The following is a 16,049-nucleotide window of genomic DNA, read 5'->3' as shown; positions in this document are numbered from 1 at the left end:
AACTTTTATTCAATATATGCTGAGGAAACACCAAGTCAACAAAACAATAGAAAGTGGCAAGGCCCTTAATTCAGTCTGTAGGGAGTCGGGGGAGATGGTGAGGAGGTGTGAATCGCCCATCTGAGCCAGGGAAGCCAGGAAGGCAGAGCCAGACTTGGGGAGTGGCAGTGTGCAAGAAAAGGAGCGACAGCCTGTGTCCAGGCCAGAAAGCTCTCCTTCTATGACACTATCGATCTGGTTTTCTTCCTGGATGCTGCCTGTGTGTGAAAGCAACTGCTGCTCTCTGTGCCTACCTGCCTCTGTTAGTAGGGAAAATGGTCATGGTCAGCGGATGCTCACTTCTGCTCACCTTGGATCACTTCTACTGAAGGGATGGTTTGACAGCAAGAAGACAGGAAGAAACTTTTGGGGAGGATGAATATATTTTTCACCTTCACTGTGGTTGTGGTTTCATGGGACTAAACATTTCTCAAAACTCTTTGATTTGTTTCTCAGTACTTAGGAGAAAAAGTAAGCAGAAAACCAGGAAGGATATAGATGACCTGAAAAGCACCATTAACTACTCTGACTAAATAAAACAATAAGAAAAGCACCGCATTCAACAATAGCAGAATAAACAATCCTCTCAAGTGTGCATGAAATATCTCCCAAGATAGATGGTATTCTGGGCCATCAAACAAAGCTTACAAATTGAAAAGAATAGAAATAATAGATAGCCTCTTCTTAGGCCATAATATAATTAAACTCAAAACCAAACACCAAGATATCTGAAAAATGCCCAAATATTGGAAATTTTAAAATATGCTCCTATATAACCTATGGGTCAAAGAGGGAGTCTCAGGAGAATTTTAAAAATACATTAAGTTGAATGAAAGTAAAAATGTACATACAAAAAGTGGGATTCTGCTAAAGTGTGTCCTTGAGGGAAATATACAGCATATTTTAAATGTTTATATTAGAAAATGAAATCTAAAATCAATAACCAAAAGTTTCACCCTAGGAAACCAAAGAACGAAGAGCAAGTTGAATTAGAGAAATTGTAGAGGATGCCCCCCTCCCTTCCCACACTCCTACCTCTTTCCCCTTACTCCCTACCCCTACCATTTGAGACACACAGACACACACATCATTTTGCAACATGTTCACTTTATTTTCCTCACCATGGGGCACACCCTTTGGGGTGTAAAATGTACTTTACACCCTGTTGGCTATTTATCTGGGGTTAGACCTCTGGAGACTTTTCAGATAGACTTGAAGTCTCTGGCCTTGCCCGGGAATTACTGGCTGCCCGAAGAGAGACTGTAGAAGGTGGTGGTCTCCTTGCCCTTGTGGTCCCGCTATGGCTCATTTTGATTGAGTTCCTCGTTCGGCTGGTCAGAGTGGCTGGATAGTGTTGGCCCACTCCATTCCTCAGGTTTTTTTGAAGCGGTGGTCTTTTAGGGAGAGGCTTTTGTTCCTGGAACTTCCTTGATGGGTCCCTTTTCCCTTCCGGGTTGTCTTGGGAACCTGGAAGGAAACAGGGAGATCACAGGAGGGCACTGGTTTGGGGAAGAGGATGGAGGAGGGGTGAGAACAGGGGCTTCATAGAGAAATGGTGCAGGCTGGGGTGGGGGTTGTGCCAGGGGAGGACAGGGTAGGAGTCAGAGCTTGGGTGGGCCGTTCACTTTGATAGGGCTTCTGGGCCAGGGTTGAGAGGATGCCTTCCACTTCCTCGCCTCTTTGGTGTTGGTGGGTGGTTGTTGGACAATGGGCTGGAGGCTCGTGGTTTCCTGGACATCTTCACCAGACCAGTGTCTCTCAACAGTCTACTCCAGTCCACCTGGTCTCCCCGAGCGTCCCCCAGGACAGTGAAGGCAGGCCAGCAGGCTAGAAACTCACACGACATTATTATGTTAGTCTTGTGGGAGAATTCCTTTTCCAAGAAACCTTGGTCTTTTCTCTTAACACCTTCAACTAATTGGATGAGGCCTATCCACATTATGGAAGTTAAACTGCTTTACTTAAAGTCAACTGATGGTAAATGTTGATCACATCTACAAAATACCTTCACAGCAACATCTAGACTACTGTTTGACCACACAGCTGAGCAGTATAGCCTAGACAAGTTGACACATAATACTAGCCACTGCAAATATCTTGCACCGTACAGAAATGTAACTCAAAATGAACTACAGACTTTAAATGTCAAAATTACTTTTTTTTTTTTCTAGGAGGAAACAAAAAAAAATTGTGTCACCTGAAGTTATGTCTTAAGTCAGCTCAGGCTGCCGTAACAAAATGCCATTGACTGAGTAGCTAAAACAACAGAAATTTATTTTATTTTTTTCACAGTTTTGAAGTCTGGAAGTCCTAGATCAAGGACTGGCGGGGTTGGCTTCTGGTGATGGCCTTATTCGTGGCTTGTAGATGGCCCTTTATTAATCTGTCCATTCTTGGCCTTTCCTCTGTGCATGTGCAGAGAGAGAGAGAAAGAAAGAGAGAGAGAGAGAGAGAGAGAGAGAGAAAGGTCATGTAGGCACAAAAGTACTTTCTTCTGTCTCTTCTCCCTTCTTATAACCAAACTAATTCTATGGGATCAAGGTCCCACCCTTATGGCCTCTTTTAACATTAATCACTTCCCTAGAAGCCTCATCTCCAAATACAGACACCCTGGGGCTGAGGGCTTCAAAATATGAATTTGGTGGAGGACATAAGCATTAGCAAAGAATAGACACACAGATTAATAAAACAGAATAGAGCTCAGAAATAGACCTGCACGCATATAGTCAGGTGATTCACAACAAAGGCAATAATGGTGAAAGTACAGGTTTGCCAACAAAAGGTGCCTGAACAATTAGACACCTATACACAAATTATAATAACCTGGACATATCCTTACATATTCCATGAAAACTAACTCAAGATACATCATAGGTCTAATGAAAAATGCAAAAACAATACAACCTCTATAAGAAAACATAAGAGAAAATCCACATAACTTTGAGTTTGGTGATGAGTTTTTAAATTCAACACCAAAAGCATGATCAAGGAAAGAAAAATTTGCCAAGTTGATTTTATTAAAATAAAAATCTTATGCTCTTCAAAGGACAATGTTAAGAGAATGAAAACAGAAGCCACAGGCTAGCAGAAAACATCTGCGGTACACATATGTGATAAAGAACTTGTCTCTACAATATATGCGAATTCCTAAAGCTCAATGATAGAAAAAATGAAAATAGTCAAAGATCTGAACACACACTACACAAAAGAAGACATACACATGGCAAATAAGCATAATAAAAGTACTGAGCACCTTTGGCATTGGATAATTGTGTACTAAAATGGGATACCACTACACACCTATCAGAATGTCCAAAATCCATAGAAAACCAAAACAAAGAATACAAGACCAAGAACAACTGCCAGTGAAGATGTGGAGCAACAGAAACTCTCCTTCATTGCTGGTAGAAATGCAAAATGGCACAGCCACTTTGGAAGGCAGTTTGGCGTTTTCTTAAAAAAATGAAAATAGACTTAGCACAAGATTCAGCAGCCATACTCAATCAATTTACCCAATTGATTTGAAAACTTATGTCTACATAAAAATTTGTATATGAATGTATACAATAGCTTATTTCATAATCACCAAAAATAGAAGCATCCAAAATGTATTTCATTTGGTGAATGGATATATATATATATATATATATATATATATATATATATCCAGACATTGATACTACTACTCCTCAATGAAAAGGAATAAGTTCCAAGCCACACAAAGTTATACATGACTCTTCAGTTCATTATGCTAAGTGAAAGAAACCAGTCTAAAAAGGCTACATAGTATAAGATTCTATTTATATGACATTCTGGAAAATGCAAAATTATAAAGATGAAAAACCTATCAGTGGTGGCCATGGGGTTTATCCGACAAGCACAAGGGAATTTATCAGGGCAGTGAAACTGGTATGCATAATACTGCAATGGTGGTTCCATGCTTGCTTTGGTCTGAATATTTGTGTTGCCACAAAATTCATCTGCTGAATTACCAAGGTGATGGTATTAGGCAGAAGGTGGGGTATTTGGAGAATGACTAGATCATGAGAGCAGAGTCCTCATGAATGGGATTAGTGTTTTTATAAAACAGACTCCACGGAGATCCCTTATCCCTTCTTGCATGTGAGGATCTAGGGAAAAGGCAGCTGTCTATGAACTAGGGAGCAGGACTCCACCAGACATGAAATCTGCCAGCACCTTGATCTTGGACTTCCCAACCTCCAGAATGTGAGAAATAAAGTTGCGTTGTCTATAAGCCACCCAGTCTACACTATTTTTGTTATGGGAGCCCAAACGGACTAAGACAATGGCACGAGGCATTTGTCAAAACCCATAGATCTTTACAGCACAAAGAGTGAAGCTTAACGTACGTGAAGTTTAAAAGTAACTTAAGAGGTTGGAGAATCACGGGACGGCAGGTAGAATGTTCCACACACACACACACACCTAGCTGTATAATAGATATATGAAAGCACCACAATGAAGCAAGTGGGGGGAAAAGTTAACACATTTTGTACTCCATCAAAGAAATATATATTTTATAAAGTTTAAGTTGGCCAGATAAGTGTGTAAAATAGTTGAACATTTGATAATCATTTATTTAATTTTTTAGATATGAAAACTATCGGCTTTTTGTTTTAAAAAAATCCTTATCTTTTAAAAATGCGTATTAAGTTATTTAGAGATGAAATGGTCTAATGCCTTAGATTTACTCCACGTTATTCCAGCAGCTGATATGCAGGTAGGCGAGTGTTTAACTGGAACCAGATTTGCTGTGTATTTAAAGATGTTCATGCTCGGTATCAAGTATCCTGGGTTCATTATATTCGTTCCTGTTATTCTGTATGTGTGAAGGCTTTCCCTAATAAAACTTTTTTTTATCATAAATATGCCATTAAAAGTGAAATTCTAAATGAAACTGACCACTTTGTAGAAATAAAATAAATCAGTAACCAAACTGATCCAAAGAGGAAAAGAAAACTTTAACTATACAACAGAAACTGTACAATATTCAAAGCTCAAGCCACCCTCAAACATTCCAGGTTAGACAGCTTTGGAGGCCAATTTTACCAAATGATCAGGGAAAACTAACCACCACCTTATATCAACTCTTCCAGAACATACAAAAGACTGACAATTGTTCAGTTCATTCTCCCAGGCTAGCCCTCCTGGATTTAAAAACCAGATGAGGACCACATACCTCCCCTGATGGAAAAAGAACACATCAAGTAAGCTCTCTTACACAGCAGTAAATATCCTACATAAATTAGTAGTACATTAAACGAATAAACAGGCTCTGCCCAAGGAAATAAAATATGATTTAACATTAGAAAAAACATCTGTTTCATTGTGATTCCTTACATACAAAATGGAAGAGAAAAAAATTTGATCCTGCCAACGGGTACAGAAAAAGCTTTTTAAATAAATTTAATATGAATTCATGGTAAAAAAAGAAAATATTTAGGCAACCTATACTGAAAGAGAACTTCCATTTCCTAAAATCAACAGCAAACATACTTAAATGTCAAATGTTCGAAGAATTATCATTCAAGTCAGGAACGAGAAGTAGATGTAGCCTATTATCTCTACATTTGAAATCAGGATTGAGACACAAAGAGCTGTAAGTACCGAAATGAGTGAGTGGTATGAACACTGGAAAAACATGTAATGTTTAGTGATAATACCATTATCGATCTTGAAAATTCAAAGGAAAAGGTATGCGGAATATTCAAGTGCATCGGCCTTCAGAACGAGGTGTGCAACAGATTACAACAGCAAAATCAAAATCTTCACCTCACGAAAGCAATAACTAACTACAACAATTGATAGGCAATATGCCATTTGCAATAGCAACAAAATCCAAGAATTACCTGAATAGAAGTCTAATAAAAATGTATAAGTTGTTTATAGAGGCAACTACCGAAGTATACTGACATATTCAGGAAAAAAGAGCTTGAAATCCATAGAGGAGTATAACATATTCATTCACGGGGAACACAACAGTGTAAAAATGTAAACTCAGCTTAAATTATTTACAATTTAGTGCCTTACCTGTAGCCGCCGTCATTACAAGCAAATTTGGGCTGCTGTGCTCTGCTTCCCAAATCAACCCTGTAAATTTATAGAATGGAAACAGAAAGTAAAAAACCAGTATCAGCAAGAAAATCTACACAACAAAACAGGGAAAGCCCAGAGTGAGACTGGAGACTGTGTTGAGCTGGTACTTGTGTGTGACACTTGCAGTGCCTGTTGGAGGGGGTTAGCGGCAGAGATGTTGGGGAGGTTTGTCGCCTGCCTAGACGGCAGATGAAAGAATGGGTAGGATAAAAGTTTTAAATTTTCCACTTCACTTCATTGCACAATCTGAGGCAGCCCCTGAAAACACGATGCCAAGAGCCCTAGGTAATAGCAGGACACCAGGAAAATTGGGTTTGTTAAGGCAGCATGGCTCCAGAGTTCTCCTAATAACGACCTGAAACCAACATAGTGGGAGAGGAATTATGTTTTTTAAAAAAATTCTTTCAACAGAACACAAAGACTGGAATGGAAGTAGACTAGGATATCAGAGTGAATCATGCATACTAAGGGTAGGTGTTAGTTCATAGAAATAAATATATATATTGCTACCTACATATATACTTAGAAGATATGTAAACCGTATTTCTTCAATTCAGAGAATAAATCATTTAGGACCAAAGGTTTGCCAAGTGTAGCTCTGGCTGGGGAGGAGCCCCCGTGGGAAGGTGTGCGTCTTCTCCCAGAGGTCACTATCATCGCGGGAGCTCCTGCCCTGCAGGGAGCACCTGGCCTGGCACCCGCAGCCATTCTCTACAAGGGGTGCAGATGCACAGATGCGCAGATGCTCAGAGGTGACAGAAACAGAGCATCTCCCACCCATTCCTTCATCAAACAGCCAGGAGTGAGGAAGAGGACTCTCCTGAGTGAGGACTGAGGATCCACCCTCACCCACATAGTGGGACCACAGAATCCAGCTCAGCCCCTCTTGTCAGCCCTGGTACACACTGGCAATGATCTCACCCCGAGCACACCCCTCCCCCCCAATGCCACTTCGGGCCGACTCAGAGTCAGGGTCTGAGGGGAGCAGACACAATCGGCAGAGGATGGCGGTCCAGACTCAGCCTGGCATCCAAGTCAGGACCTTGAGGGATGACCAAAGGCCCCTCCCACCCGCAACTCCCCCGACCCCACCAGGACCTACAGCCTCAGGATCCCCGTCCCAATCCCTACCCCTACACCAACACCATCTTCATGCTTACCCCCACCCCCATCCAGATCCCCATCCAGGCAGAATCCGGTTCCACCCTTGCCGTGAACCCAGGGAAGTCACGAGGCCCGGATGTGACGCCACTGACTTGCGCATTGGGGGGTCAGAGGACAGCGAGATTCTCGCCCTGAGCAACGGCCTGACGTCGGCGGAGGCAAGCAGGCGCAGGCTCCGTGAGGAGGCAAGGTAAGACGCCGAGGGAGGACTGAGGCGGGCCTCGCCCCAGACAGAGGGCCCCCAATAATCCAGCGCTGCCTCTGCTGCCGGGCCTGGACCACCCTGCAGGGGAAGACTTCTCAGGCTGAGTCGCCACCACCTCACCCCGCCACCCCCCGCCGCTTTAACCGCAGGGAACTCTGGCGTAAGAGCTTTGTGTGACCAGGGCAGGGCTGGTTAGAAGTGCTCAGGGCCCAGACTCAGCCAGGAATCAAGGGCAGGACCCCAAGAGGGGACTGAGGGCAACCCACCCCCTACCCTCACTACCATTCCCATCCCCCAACACCAACCCCACTCCCATCCCCCAACACCAAACCCACCACCATCGCTCAAACATCAACGGCACCCCCAAACCCCGATTCCCATCCCCACCCATCCTGGCAGAATCCGAGCTTTGCCCCTGCAATCAACCCACGGAAGCTCCGGGAATGGCGGCCAGGCACGCAGATCCTGACGTTCACATCTATGGCTCAGGGAGGGAAGGGGGTCGGTATCGTGAGTACGGCCTTTGGGAAGCAGAGGATGGGCCCAAGCCCCTCCTGGAAGATAATGGAGTCCGGAGGGCTCCCAGCATGCCAGGACAGGGGCCAAAAGTACCCCTGTCTCAAACTGAGCCACCTTTTCATTCGGCCGCAGGAATCCTAGGGATACAGACCCACTTCAGCAGGGAGTTGGGGCCCAGCCCTGCGAGGAGTCATGGGGAGGAAGAAGAGGGAGGACTGAGGGGACCTTGGAGTCCAGATCAGTGGCAACCTTGGGCTGGGGGATGCTGGGCACAGTGGCCGAATGTGCCCCGTGCTCATTGCGCCTTCAGGGTGACAGAGTTGTGGGCTGTGGTCTGAGGGCTGGGACTTCAGGTCAGCAGAGGGAGGAATCCCAGGATCTGCCGGACCCAAGGTGTGCCCCCTTCATGAGGACTGGGGTTACCCCCGGCCCAGAAAGAAGGGATGCCACAGAGTCTGGCTGTCCCTTATTCTTAGCTCTAGGGGAACCCGATCAGGGATGGCTCTAATTGGCAATCTCATTTGTACCACAGGCAGGAGGTTGGGGAACCCTCAGGGAGATAAGGTGTTGGTGTAAAGAGGAGCTGTCTGCTCATTTCAGGGGGTTGGGGGTTGAGGAAGGGCAGTCCCCGGCAGGAGTAAAGATGAGTAACCCACAGGAGGCCATCATAACGTTCACCCTAGAACCAAAGGGGTCAGCCCTGGACACCCACCTGGGAGTGACAGGATGTGGCTCCTCCTCACTTCTGTTTCCAGATCTCAGGGAGTTGAGGACCTTTTCTTCAGAGGGTGACTCAGGTCAACACAGGGGCCCCCATGTAGTCGACAGACACAGTGGTCCTAAGATCTACCAAGCATCCAGGTGAGAAGCCTGAGGTAGGATTGAGGGTACCCCTGGGCCAGAACGCTGACAGAGGGCCCCACAGAAATCTGCCCTGCCCCTGCTATTCCCTCAGAGAGCCTGGGCAAGGCTACCTGCTGAGGTCCCTCCATTATCCTGGGATCTTTGATGTCAGGGAAAGGGAGGCCTTGGTCTGAAGGGGCTGGAGTCAGGTCAGTAGAGGGAGGGTCTCAGGCCCTAGCAGGAGTAGCGGTGAGACCAAGCAGGCTCGTCACCCAGGACACCTGGACTCCAGTGAATTTGGACATCTCTTGTTGTCCTTCGTGGAAGGATCTGGTTATGTATGGCCAGATGTTGGTCCCCTCATGTCCTTCTGTACCGTATCAGGGATGTGAATTCTTGCCATGAGAGTTTCTTTGGCCAGCAAAAGGGCGGTATTAGGCCCTACAAGGAGAAAGGTGAGGGCCCTGAGTGAGCACAGAAGGGACCCTCCACCCCAGTAGAGTGGGGACCTCACAGAGTCTGGCCAACCCTCCTGACAATTTTGGGAATCTGTGGCTGTACTTGCAGTCTGCACCCTGAGGCCCATGGATTCCTCTCCCAGGAATCAGGAGTTCCAAGAACAAGGCAGTGAGGCCTTGGTCTGAGGCAGTGTCCTGAGGTCACAGAGCAGAGGGGGTGCAGACAGTGCCAACACTGAAGGTTTGCCTTGAATGCACACCAAGGGCCGCACCGGCCCCAGAACACATGGGACTCCAGAGCGCCTGGCCTCACCCTCCCTACTGTCATTCCTTCAGCCTCAGCATGTGCTGGCCGGCTGTACCCTGAGGCGCCCTCTCACTTGTTCCTTCAGGTTCTGAGGAGACAGGCCGACAAGGAGGACTGGAGGCCCCGGAGCAGCACTAGCTCCTGCCCACATTCCTACCTGCTGCCCTGACCAGAGTCATCATGCCACTTGAGCAGAGGAGTCAGCACTGCAAGCCTGAGGAAGGCCTTGAGGCCCAAGGAGAGGCCCTGGGCTTGGTGGGTGCGCAGGCTCCTGCTACTGAGGAGCAGGAGACTGCCTCCTCCTCCTCTACTCTAGTGGAAGTCACCCTGGGGGAGGTGCCTGCTGCCGAGTCACCAAGTCCTCCCCACAGTCCTCAGGGAGCCTCCACCCTCCCCACTACCATCAACTATACTCTCTGGAGTCAATCCGATGAGGGCTCCAGCAACGAAGAACAGGAGGGGCCAAGCACCTTTCCTGACCTGGAGACCAGCTTCCAAGTAGCACTCAGTAGGAAGATGGCTGAGTTGGTTCATTTTCTGCTCCTCAAGTATCGAGCCAGGGAGCCATTCACAAAGGCAGAAATGCTGGGGAGTGTCATCAGAAATTTCCAGGACTTCTTTCCTGTGATCTTCAGCAAAGCCTCCGAGTACTTGCAGCTGGTCTTTGGCATCGAGGTGGTGGAAGTGGTCCGCATCGGCCACTTGTACACCCTTGTCACCTGCCTGGGCCTCTCCTACGATGGCCTGCTGGGCGACAATCAGATCGTGCCCAAGACAGGCCTCCTGATAATTGTCCTGGCCATAATCGCAAAAGAGGGCGACTGTGCCCCTGAGGAGAAAATCTGGGAGGAGCTGAGTGTGTTGGAGGCATCTGATGGGAGGGAGGACAGTGTCTTTGCGCATCCCAGGAAGCTGCTCACCCAAGATTTGGTGCAGGAAAACTACCTGGAGTACCGGCAGGTCCCCGGCAGTGATCCTGCATGCTACGAGTTCCTGTGGGGTCCAAGGGCCCTCGTTGAAACCAGCTATGTGAAAGTCCTGCACCATTTGCTAAAGATTAGTGGAGGACCTCACATTTCCTACCCACCCCTGCATGAATGGGCTTTTAGAGAGGGGGAAGAGTGAGTCTGAGCACGAGTTGCAGCCACGGCCAGTGGGAGGGAGTCTGAGCCAGTGCACCTTCCAGGGCCCCATCCATTAGTTTCCAGTGCCTCGTGTGACATGAGGCCCATTCTTCACTCTTTGAAGAGAGCAGTCAGTATTGTTAGTAGTGAGTTTCTGTTCTGTTGGATGACTTTGAGATTTATCTTTGTTTCCTGTTGGAATTGTTCAAATGTTCCTTTTAACGGATGGTTGAATGAACTTCAGCATCCAAGTTTATGAATGACAGTAGTCACACATAGTGCTGTTTATATAGTTTAGGAGTAAGAGTGTTGTTTTTTATTCAGATTGGGAAATCCATTCCATTTTGTGAATTGTGACATAATAACAGCAGTGGAAAAAGTATGTGCTTAGAATTGTGAAAGAATTAGCAGTAAAATACATGAGATAAAGACCTCAAGAAGTTAAAAGATACTTAATTCTTGCCTTATACCTCACTCTATTCTGTAAATTTGAAAAAAAAAAACATGGATACCTGGATATCCTTGGCTTCTTTGAGAATTTAAGAGAAATTAAATCTGAATAAATAATTCTTCCTGTTCACTGGCTCATTTATTTTCCATTCACTCAGCATCTGCTCTGTGGAAGGCTCTGCGTTAGTAGTGCGGATGCTAAGGTAAGCAAGACTCACGCCTACCCGTAGGGTTGTAGAGCCTAGGACCTGCAGTCATATAATTAAGGTGACAAGAAGTCCTGTAAGATGTAGAGGAAATATAAGAGAAGGGTGAGGGTGTGGGGTTCTAGGAGAGAGTTGTGGAGTGTAAATGCCCTGAGCTGGGGCATTTTGGACTTTGGGAACCTGCAGTTCCTTCTGAAGGAGCTGACTCTGATGAAGCTGGGTGGTTCCAGGGCCCACAGATTCTCAGTGAATGAGAGAAAAGCCTGGAATGGAAAGCAACTCTGAGTAGTTTATTTCGGATGGGGGATGAACAGAGAGGAATCTCCATCTGGGCTGGAATGGAAGGTGTCCTGTGCTTTTGTCCCACTGCTATTGAACACAACCCAAGATCTAGGTGATGGACACCCATCATCTGCAAGGGTTTCCTGAGCGATAAGGCTGAATTTCCTGGAAGGGTGACCCAGAAGCCCCTGGCCAGGTGCTTTTCTGCCGCGCAAGGAGAGCCAGAGCTGACTCTATTAAAAAGGCATTCTAACTAGGTTATCTCAAGTGCAATTTGACCAATTGTAGGCATGGGCCAGATTTTGGATGGTAACAAAATGGATGAAAATAGTGGTTTGGGTGGGAAAGCAGCTGGGAGAGATGGAAGGAATTGGTCTTTGACACACATTCTAGGCGTTTTGAGTTGCACCTGGCTGGGCAAAACTCCCGCACACACAAAGTTTGAAGTGCATTCTCTAAGAGGAAATACTTAACTGAATTTTACAGGTGAAGCTTCCTTTTTGGTCTAATTATCCCATGTCCTATTGAGCTGTATATTCTCTGATGACTCCTGGAGAACAACGACAACAACAACAAAGTCCCAGAGTGTTAATGCCTAGGCTTTAAAAATATTAGAAATAACAGCCATCGGCCATTTGTTAAACTTCTAATTTCCACCAGGCCCGGAGTTTCTGTTGCTCCACATCTTCACTGGCAATTGGTCTTGGTTTTGTTTTGCTTTTTTATGGGTTTTAGACATTCTAATAGGTGTGTAGTGGTATCTCACTTTAGTACACAATTATCTAATGCCAAAGGACACTCAGCATTTTATTATGCTTATTTGCCCTGTGTGTATCTTCTTTTGTGTAGATTGTGTTCAGATCTTTGACTATTTTCATTTTTTCTATCATTGAGCTTTAAGAATTCATATATATTGTAGAGACAAGTTCTTTATCACATATGTGTACCACAGATGTTTTCTGCTAGACTGTGGCTTGTTTTCATTCTCTTAACATTGTCTTTTGAAGAGCATAAAATTTTTATTTTAATAAAATCAACTTGGCAAATTTTTCTTTCCTTGATCATGCTTTTGGTGTTGAATTTAAAAACTCATCACCAAACTCAAAGTTATGTGGATTTTCTCTTACGTTTTCTTTTAGAGGTTGTATAGTTCTTGTATTTTTCATCAGGTCTATGATGTATTGAGTTAATTTTCGTGCAATATGTAAGGATATGTCTAGGTTATTATAATTTGTGTATAGGTGTCTAATTGTTCAGGCACCTTTTGTTGGAAAACCTGTACTTTCACCATTATTGCCTTTGTTGTGAATCACCTGACTATATGTGTGCAGGTCTATTTCTGAGCTCTATTCTGTTTTATTAATCTATGTGTCTATTCTTTGCTAATGCTTATGTCCTCCACCAAATTCATATTTTGAAGCCCTCAGCCCCAGGGTGTCAGTATTTGGAGATGAGGCTTCTAAGGTAGTAATTAATGTTAAAAGAGGCCATAAGGGTGGGAGCTTGATCCCACAGAATTAGTGTGATTATAAGAAGGGAGAAGAAACAGAAGAAAGTACTTTTGTGCCTGCATGACCTCTCTCTCTCTCTCTCTCTTTCTTTCTCTCTCTCTCTTCCTCTCTCTCTCTCTGCACGTGCACAGAGGAAAGGCCAAGAATGGACAAATTAATAAAGGGCCATCTACAAGCCAGGAATAAGGCCATCACCAGAAGACAACCCCGCCAGTCCTTGATCTGGGATTTCCACACTTCAAAACTGAAAAAAGATAAATTTCTGTTGTTTCAGCTACTCAGTCAATGGCATTTTGTTATGGCAGCCTAAGCTAAGACATAACCTCAGGTAACACAATTTTTTTTTGTTTTGTCCTAGAAAAAAAAAGCAATGTAATTGTGACATATAAAGTCTGTGGTTCATTTTGAGTTACATTTTTGTATGGTGCAAGATATGTGCAATGGCTAGTATTATGTGTCAACTTGTCTAGGCTATACTGCTCAGCTGTGTGGTCAAACAGTAGTCTAGATGTTGCTGTGAAGGTATTTTGTAGATGTGATCAACATTTACAATCAGTTGACTTTAAGTAAAGCAGTTTAACTTCCATAATGTGGATGGGCCTTATCCAATTAGTTGAAGGTGTTAAGAGAAAAGACCAAGGTTTCCTGGAAAAGGAATTCTACCACAAGACTAACATAAAAATGCGCTGTGAGTTTCTAGCCTGCAGACCTGCCTTCACTGTCCTGGGGGAGGCATGGAGAGACCAGGTGGACTGGAGTAGACTGTTGAGAGACACTGGTCTGGTGAAGATGTCCAGGAAACCACGAGCCTCCAGCCCATTGTCCAACAACCACCCACCAACACCAAAGAGGCGAGGAAGTGGAAGGCATCCTCTCAACCCTGGCCCAGAAGCCCTATCAAAGTGAACGGCCCACCCAAGCTCTGACTCCTACCCTGTCCTCCCCTGGCACAACCCCCACCCCAGCCTGCACCATTTCTCTATGAAGCCCCTGTTCTCACCCCTCCTCCATCCTCTTCCCCAAACCAGTGCCCTTCTTTGATCTCCCGGTTGGTTTTCCAGGTTGCCAAGACAACCCGGAAGGGAACAGGGACCCGTCAAGGAAGTTCCAGGAACAAAAGGCTCTCCCTAAAAGACCACCGCTTCAAAAAAACCTCAGGAATGGAGTGGGCCAACACTATCCAGCCACTCCGACCAGCCAAATGAGGAACTCAATCAAAATGAGCCACAGTAGGACCACAAGGGCAAGGAGACCACCACCTTCTACAGTCTCTCTTTGGGCAGCCAGTAATTCCCGGGCAAGGCCAGAAACCTCAAGGCTACCTGAAAAGTCTCCAGAGGTCTAACCCCAGATAAGTAGCCAACAGGGTGTAGAGTACATTTTACACCCCAAAGGGTATGCCCTATGGTGACGAAAATAAAATGAACATGTTGCAAAATGATGTGTGTGTCTGTATGTCTCAAATGGTAGGGGTAGGGAGTAAGGGGGAAGAGGTGGGAGTGTGAGAAGGGAGGGAGGTGGGATCTTCTACAATTTCTTTAAATTCAACTTGCTCTTCGTTCTTTGGTTTCCTAGGGTGAAACTTTTGGTTATTGATTTTAGATTTCATTTTCTAATATAAACATTTAAAATATGCTATACATTTCCCTCAAGGACACACTTTAGCAGAATCCCACTTATTGTATGTACATTTTTATTTTCATTCAACTTAGTGTATTTTTAAAATTCTCCTGAGACTCCCTCTTTGACCCATAGGTTACATAGGAGCATATTTTAAAATTTCCAATATTTGGGCATTTTTCAGATATCTTGGTGTTTGGTTTTGAGTTTAATTATATTATGGCCTAAGAAGAGGCTTTCTATTATTTCTATTCTTTTCAATTTGTAAGCTTTGTTTGATGGCCCAGAATACCGTCTATCTTGGGAGATATTTCATGCACACTTGAGAGGATTGTTTATTCTGCTATTGTTGAATGTGGTGCTTTTCTTATTGTTTTATTTAGTCAGAGTAGTTAATGGTGCTTTTCAGGTCATCTATATCCTTCCTGGTTTTCTGCTTACTTTTTCTCCTAAGTACTGAGAAACAAATCAAAGAGTTTTGAGAAATGTTTAGTCCCATGAAACCACAACCACAGTGAAGGTGAAAAATATATTCATCATCCCCAAAAGTTTCTTCCTGTCTGCTTGCTGTCAAACCATCTCTTCAGTAGAAGTGATCCAAGGTGAACAGAAGTGAGCATCCGCTGACCATGACCATTTTCCCTGTTAACAAAGGCAGGTAGGCACAGAGAGCAGCAGTTGCTTTCACACACAGGCAGCATCCAGGAGGAAAACCAGACCAATAGTGTCATAGAAGGAGAGCTTTCTGGCCTGGACACAGGCTGTCGCTCCTTTTCTTGCACACTGCCACTCCCCAAGTCTGGCTCTGCCTTCCTGGCTTCCCTGGCTCAGATGGGCGATTCACACCTCCTCACCATCTCCCCCGACTCCCTACAGACTGAATTAAGGGCCTTGCCACTTTCTATTGTTTTGTTGACTTGGTGTTTCCTCAGCATATATTGAATAAAAGTTTTCTGTAGGAATCAATAAGTGCGTGGAATGAATGAAATCACCAGGCATGGGAATTCTTTGATTCAAATTATGGAGTCTGCCCCTCCTGGGCCTCCTGCCTACATGAAGAAACCCACAGTTCTTTCACTTGTGCTCACTTGAGTTCAGAAATTCCATGGCAACTACCACGGAGAGGGTCACTGCAGACACCTTCTCCCCAGGCTCACACACTTATCATGGAGGTGAGGATGCTCCCAACAGGATGGTGCATGAC

General features: G+C 45.0%; 3 protein-coding genes across 9 annotated transcripts; 2 read left to right on the top strand and 1 right to left on the bottom strand.

The window, feature by feature from the left end:
- Positions 1 to 1,179: 1,179 nt before the first annotated feature.
- On the bottom strand, positions 1,180 to 6,106 carry LOC117977697 (chondrosarcoma-associated gene 2/3 protein). Of its 3 annotated transcripts, XM_063601551.1 has the most exons (3): positions 6,091 to 6,106; positions 1,716 to 1,866; positions 1,180 to 1,506 (listed from the first exon to the last, which is right to left on the bottom strand). In XM_063601551.1, exons 1-3 carry the CDS (start codon positions 6,104 to 6,106, stop codon positions 1,437 to 1,439), a joined length of 237 nt encoding a protein of 78 aa, XP_063457621.1. In that variant the 3' UTR covers positions 1,180 to 1,436. The 3 variants fall into 3 exon arrangements, with proteins under 3 accessions (XP_063457621.1, XP_034806108.1, XP_063457620.1); XM_034950217.3 differs by lacking the exon at positions 6,091 to 6,106 and having other exon boundaries at positions 1,665 to 1,978; XM_063601550.1 differs by lacking the exon at positions 6,091 to 6,106 and having other exon boundaries at positions 1,716 to 1,978.
- A 1,300-nt stretch (positions 6,107 to 7,406) lies between these two features.
- Positions 7,407 to 11,355, top strand: LOC100989838 (melanoma-associated antigen 12). 4 transcript variants are annotated; one of them, XM_055106634.1, is made up of 4 exons: positions 7,449 to 7,510; positions 7,925 to 8,026; positions 8,800 to 8,905; positions 9,738 to 11,354. In XM_055106634.1, the coding sequence occupies exon 4, from the start codon at positions 9,833 to 9,835 to the stop codon at positions 10,775 to 10,777; it is 945 nt and encodes a 314-aa protein (XP_054962609.1). In that variant the 5' UTR covers positions 7,449 to 7,510; positions 7,925 to 8,026; positions 8,800 to 8,905; positions 9,738 to 9,832; the 3' UTR covers positions 10,778 to 11,354. The 4 variants fall into 4 exon arrangements, with proteins under 4 accessions (XP_034805795.1, XP_034805794.1, XP_054962609.1 ...); XM_034949904.3 differs by lacking the exon at positions 7,925 to 8,026 and having other exon boundaries at positions 7,407 to 7,510; positions 9,738 to 11,352; XM_034949902.3 differs by lacking the exons at positions 7,449 to 7,510; positions 7,925 to 8,026 and adding an exon at positions 7,513 to 7,685 and having other exon boundaries at positions 9,738 to 11,355.
- Positions 11,356 to 13,813: 2,458 nt separating this feature from the next.
- LOC117977620 (chondrosarcoma-associated gene 2/3 protein) lies at positions 13,814 to 14,356 on the top strand. Of its 2 annotated transcripts, none has more exons than XM_034949906.1 (2): positions 13,814 to 14,076; positions 14,287 to 14,356. In XM_034949906.1, exons 1-2 carry the CDS (start codon positions 13,814 to 13,816, stop codon positions 14,354 to 14,356), a joined length of 333 nt encoding a protein of 110 aa, XP_034805797.1. The 2 variants fall into 2 exon arrangements, with proteins under 2 accessions (XP_034805797.1, XP_034805796.1); XM_034949905.1 differs by having other exon boundaries at positions 13,814 to 14,127.
- Positions 14,357 to 16,049: the final 1,693 nt, after the last annotated feature.

Source organism: Pan paniscus, chromosome X, assembly GCF_029289425.2.
Source record: "Pan paniscus chromosome X, NHGRI_mPanPan1-v2.0_pri, whole genome shotgun sequence".
NCBI lineage: Eukaryota > Metazoa > Chordata > Mammalia > Primates > Hominidae > Pan > Pan paniscus.
This window is presented reverse-complemented; position numbering and strand designations above follow the sequence as displayed.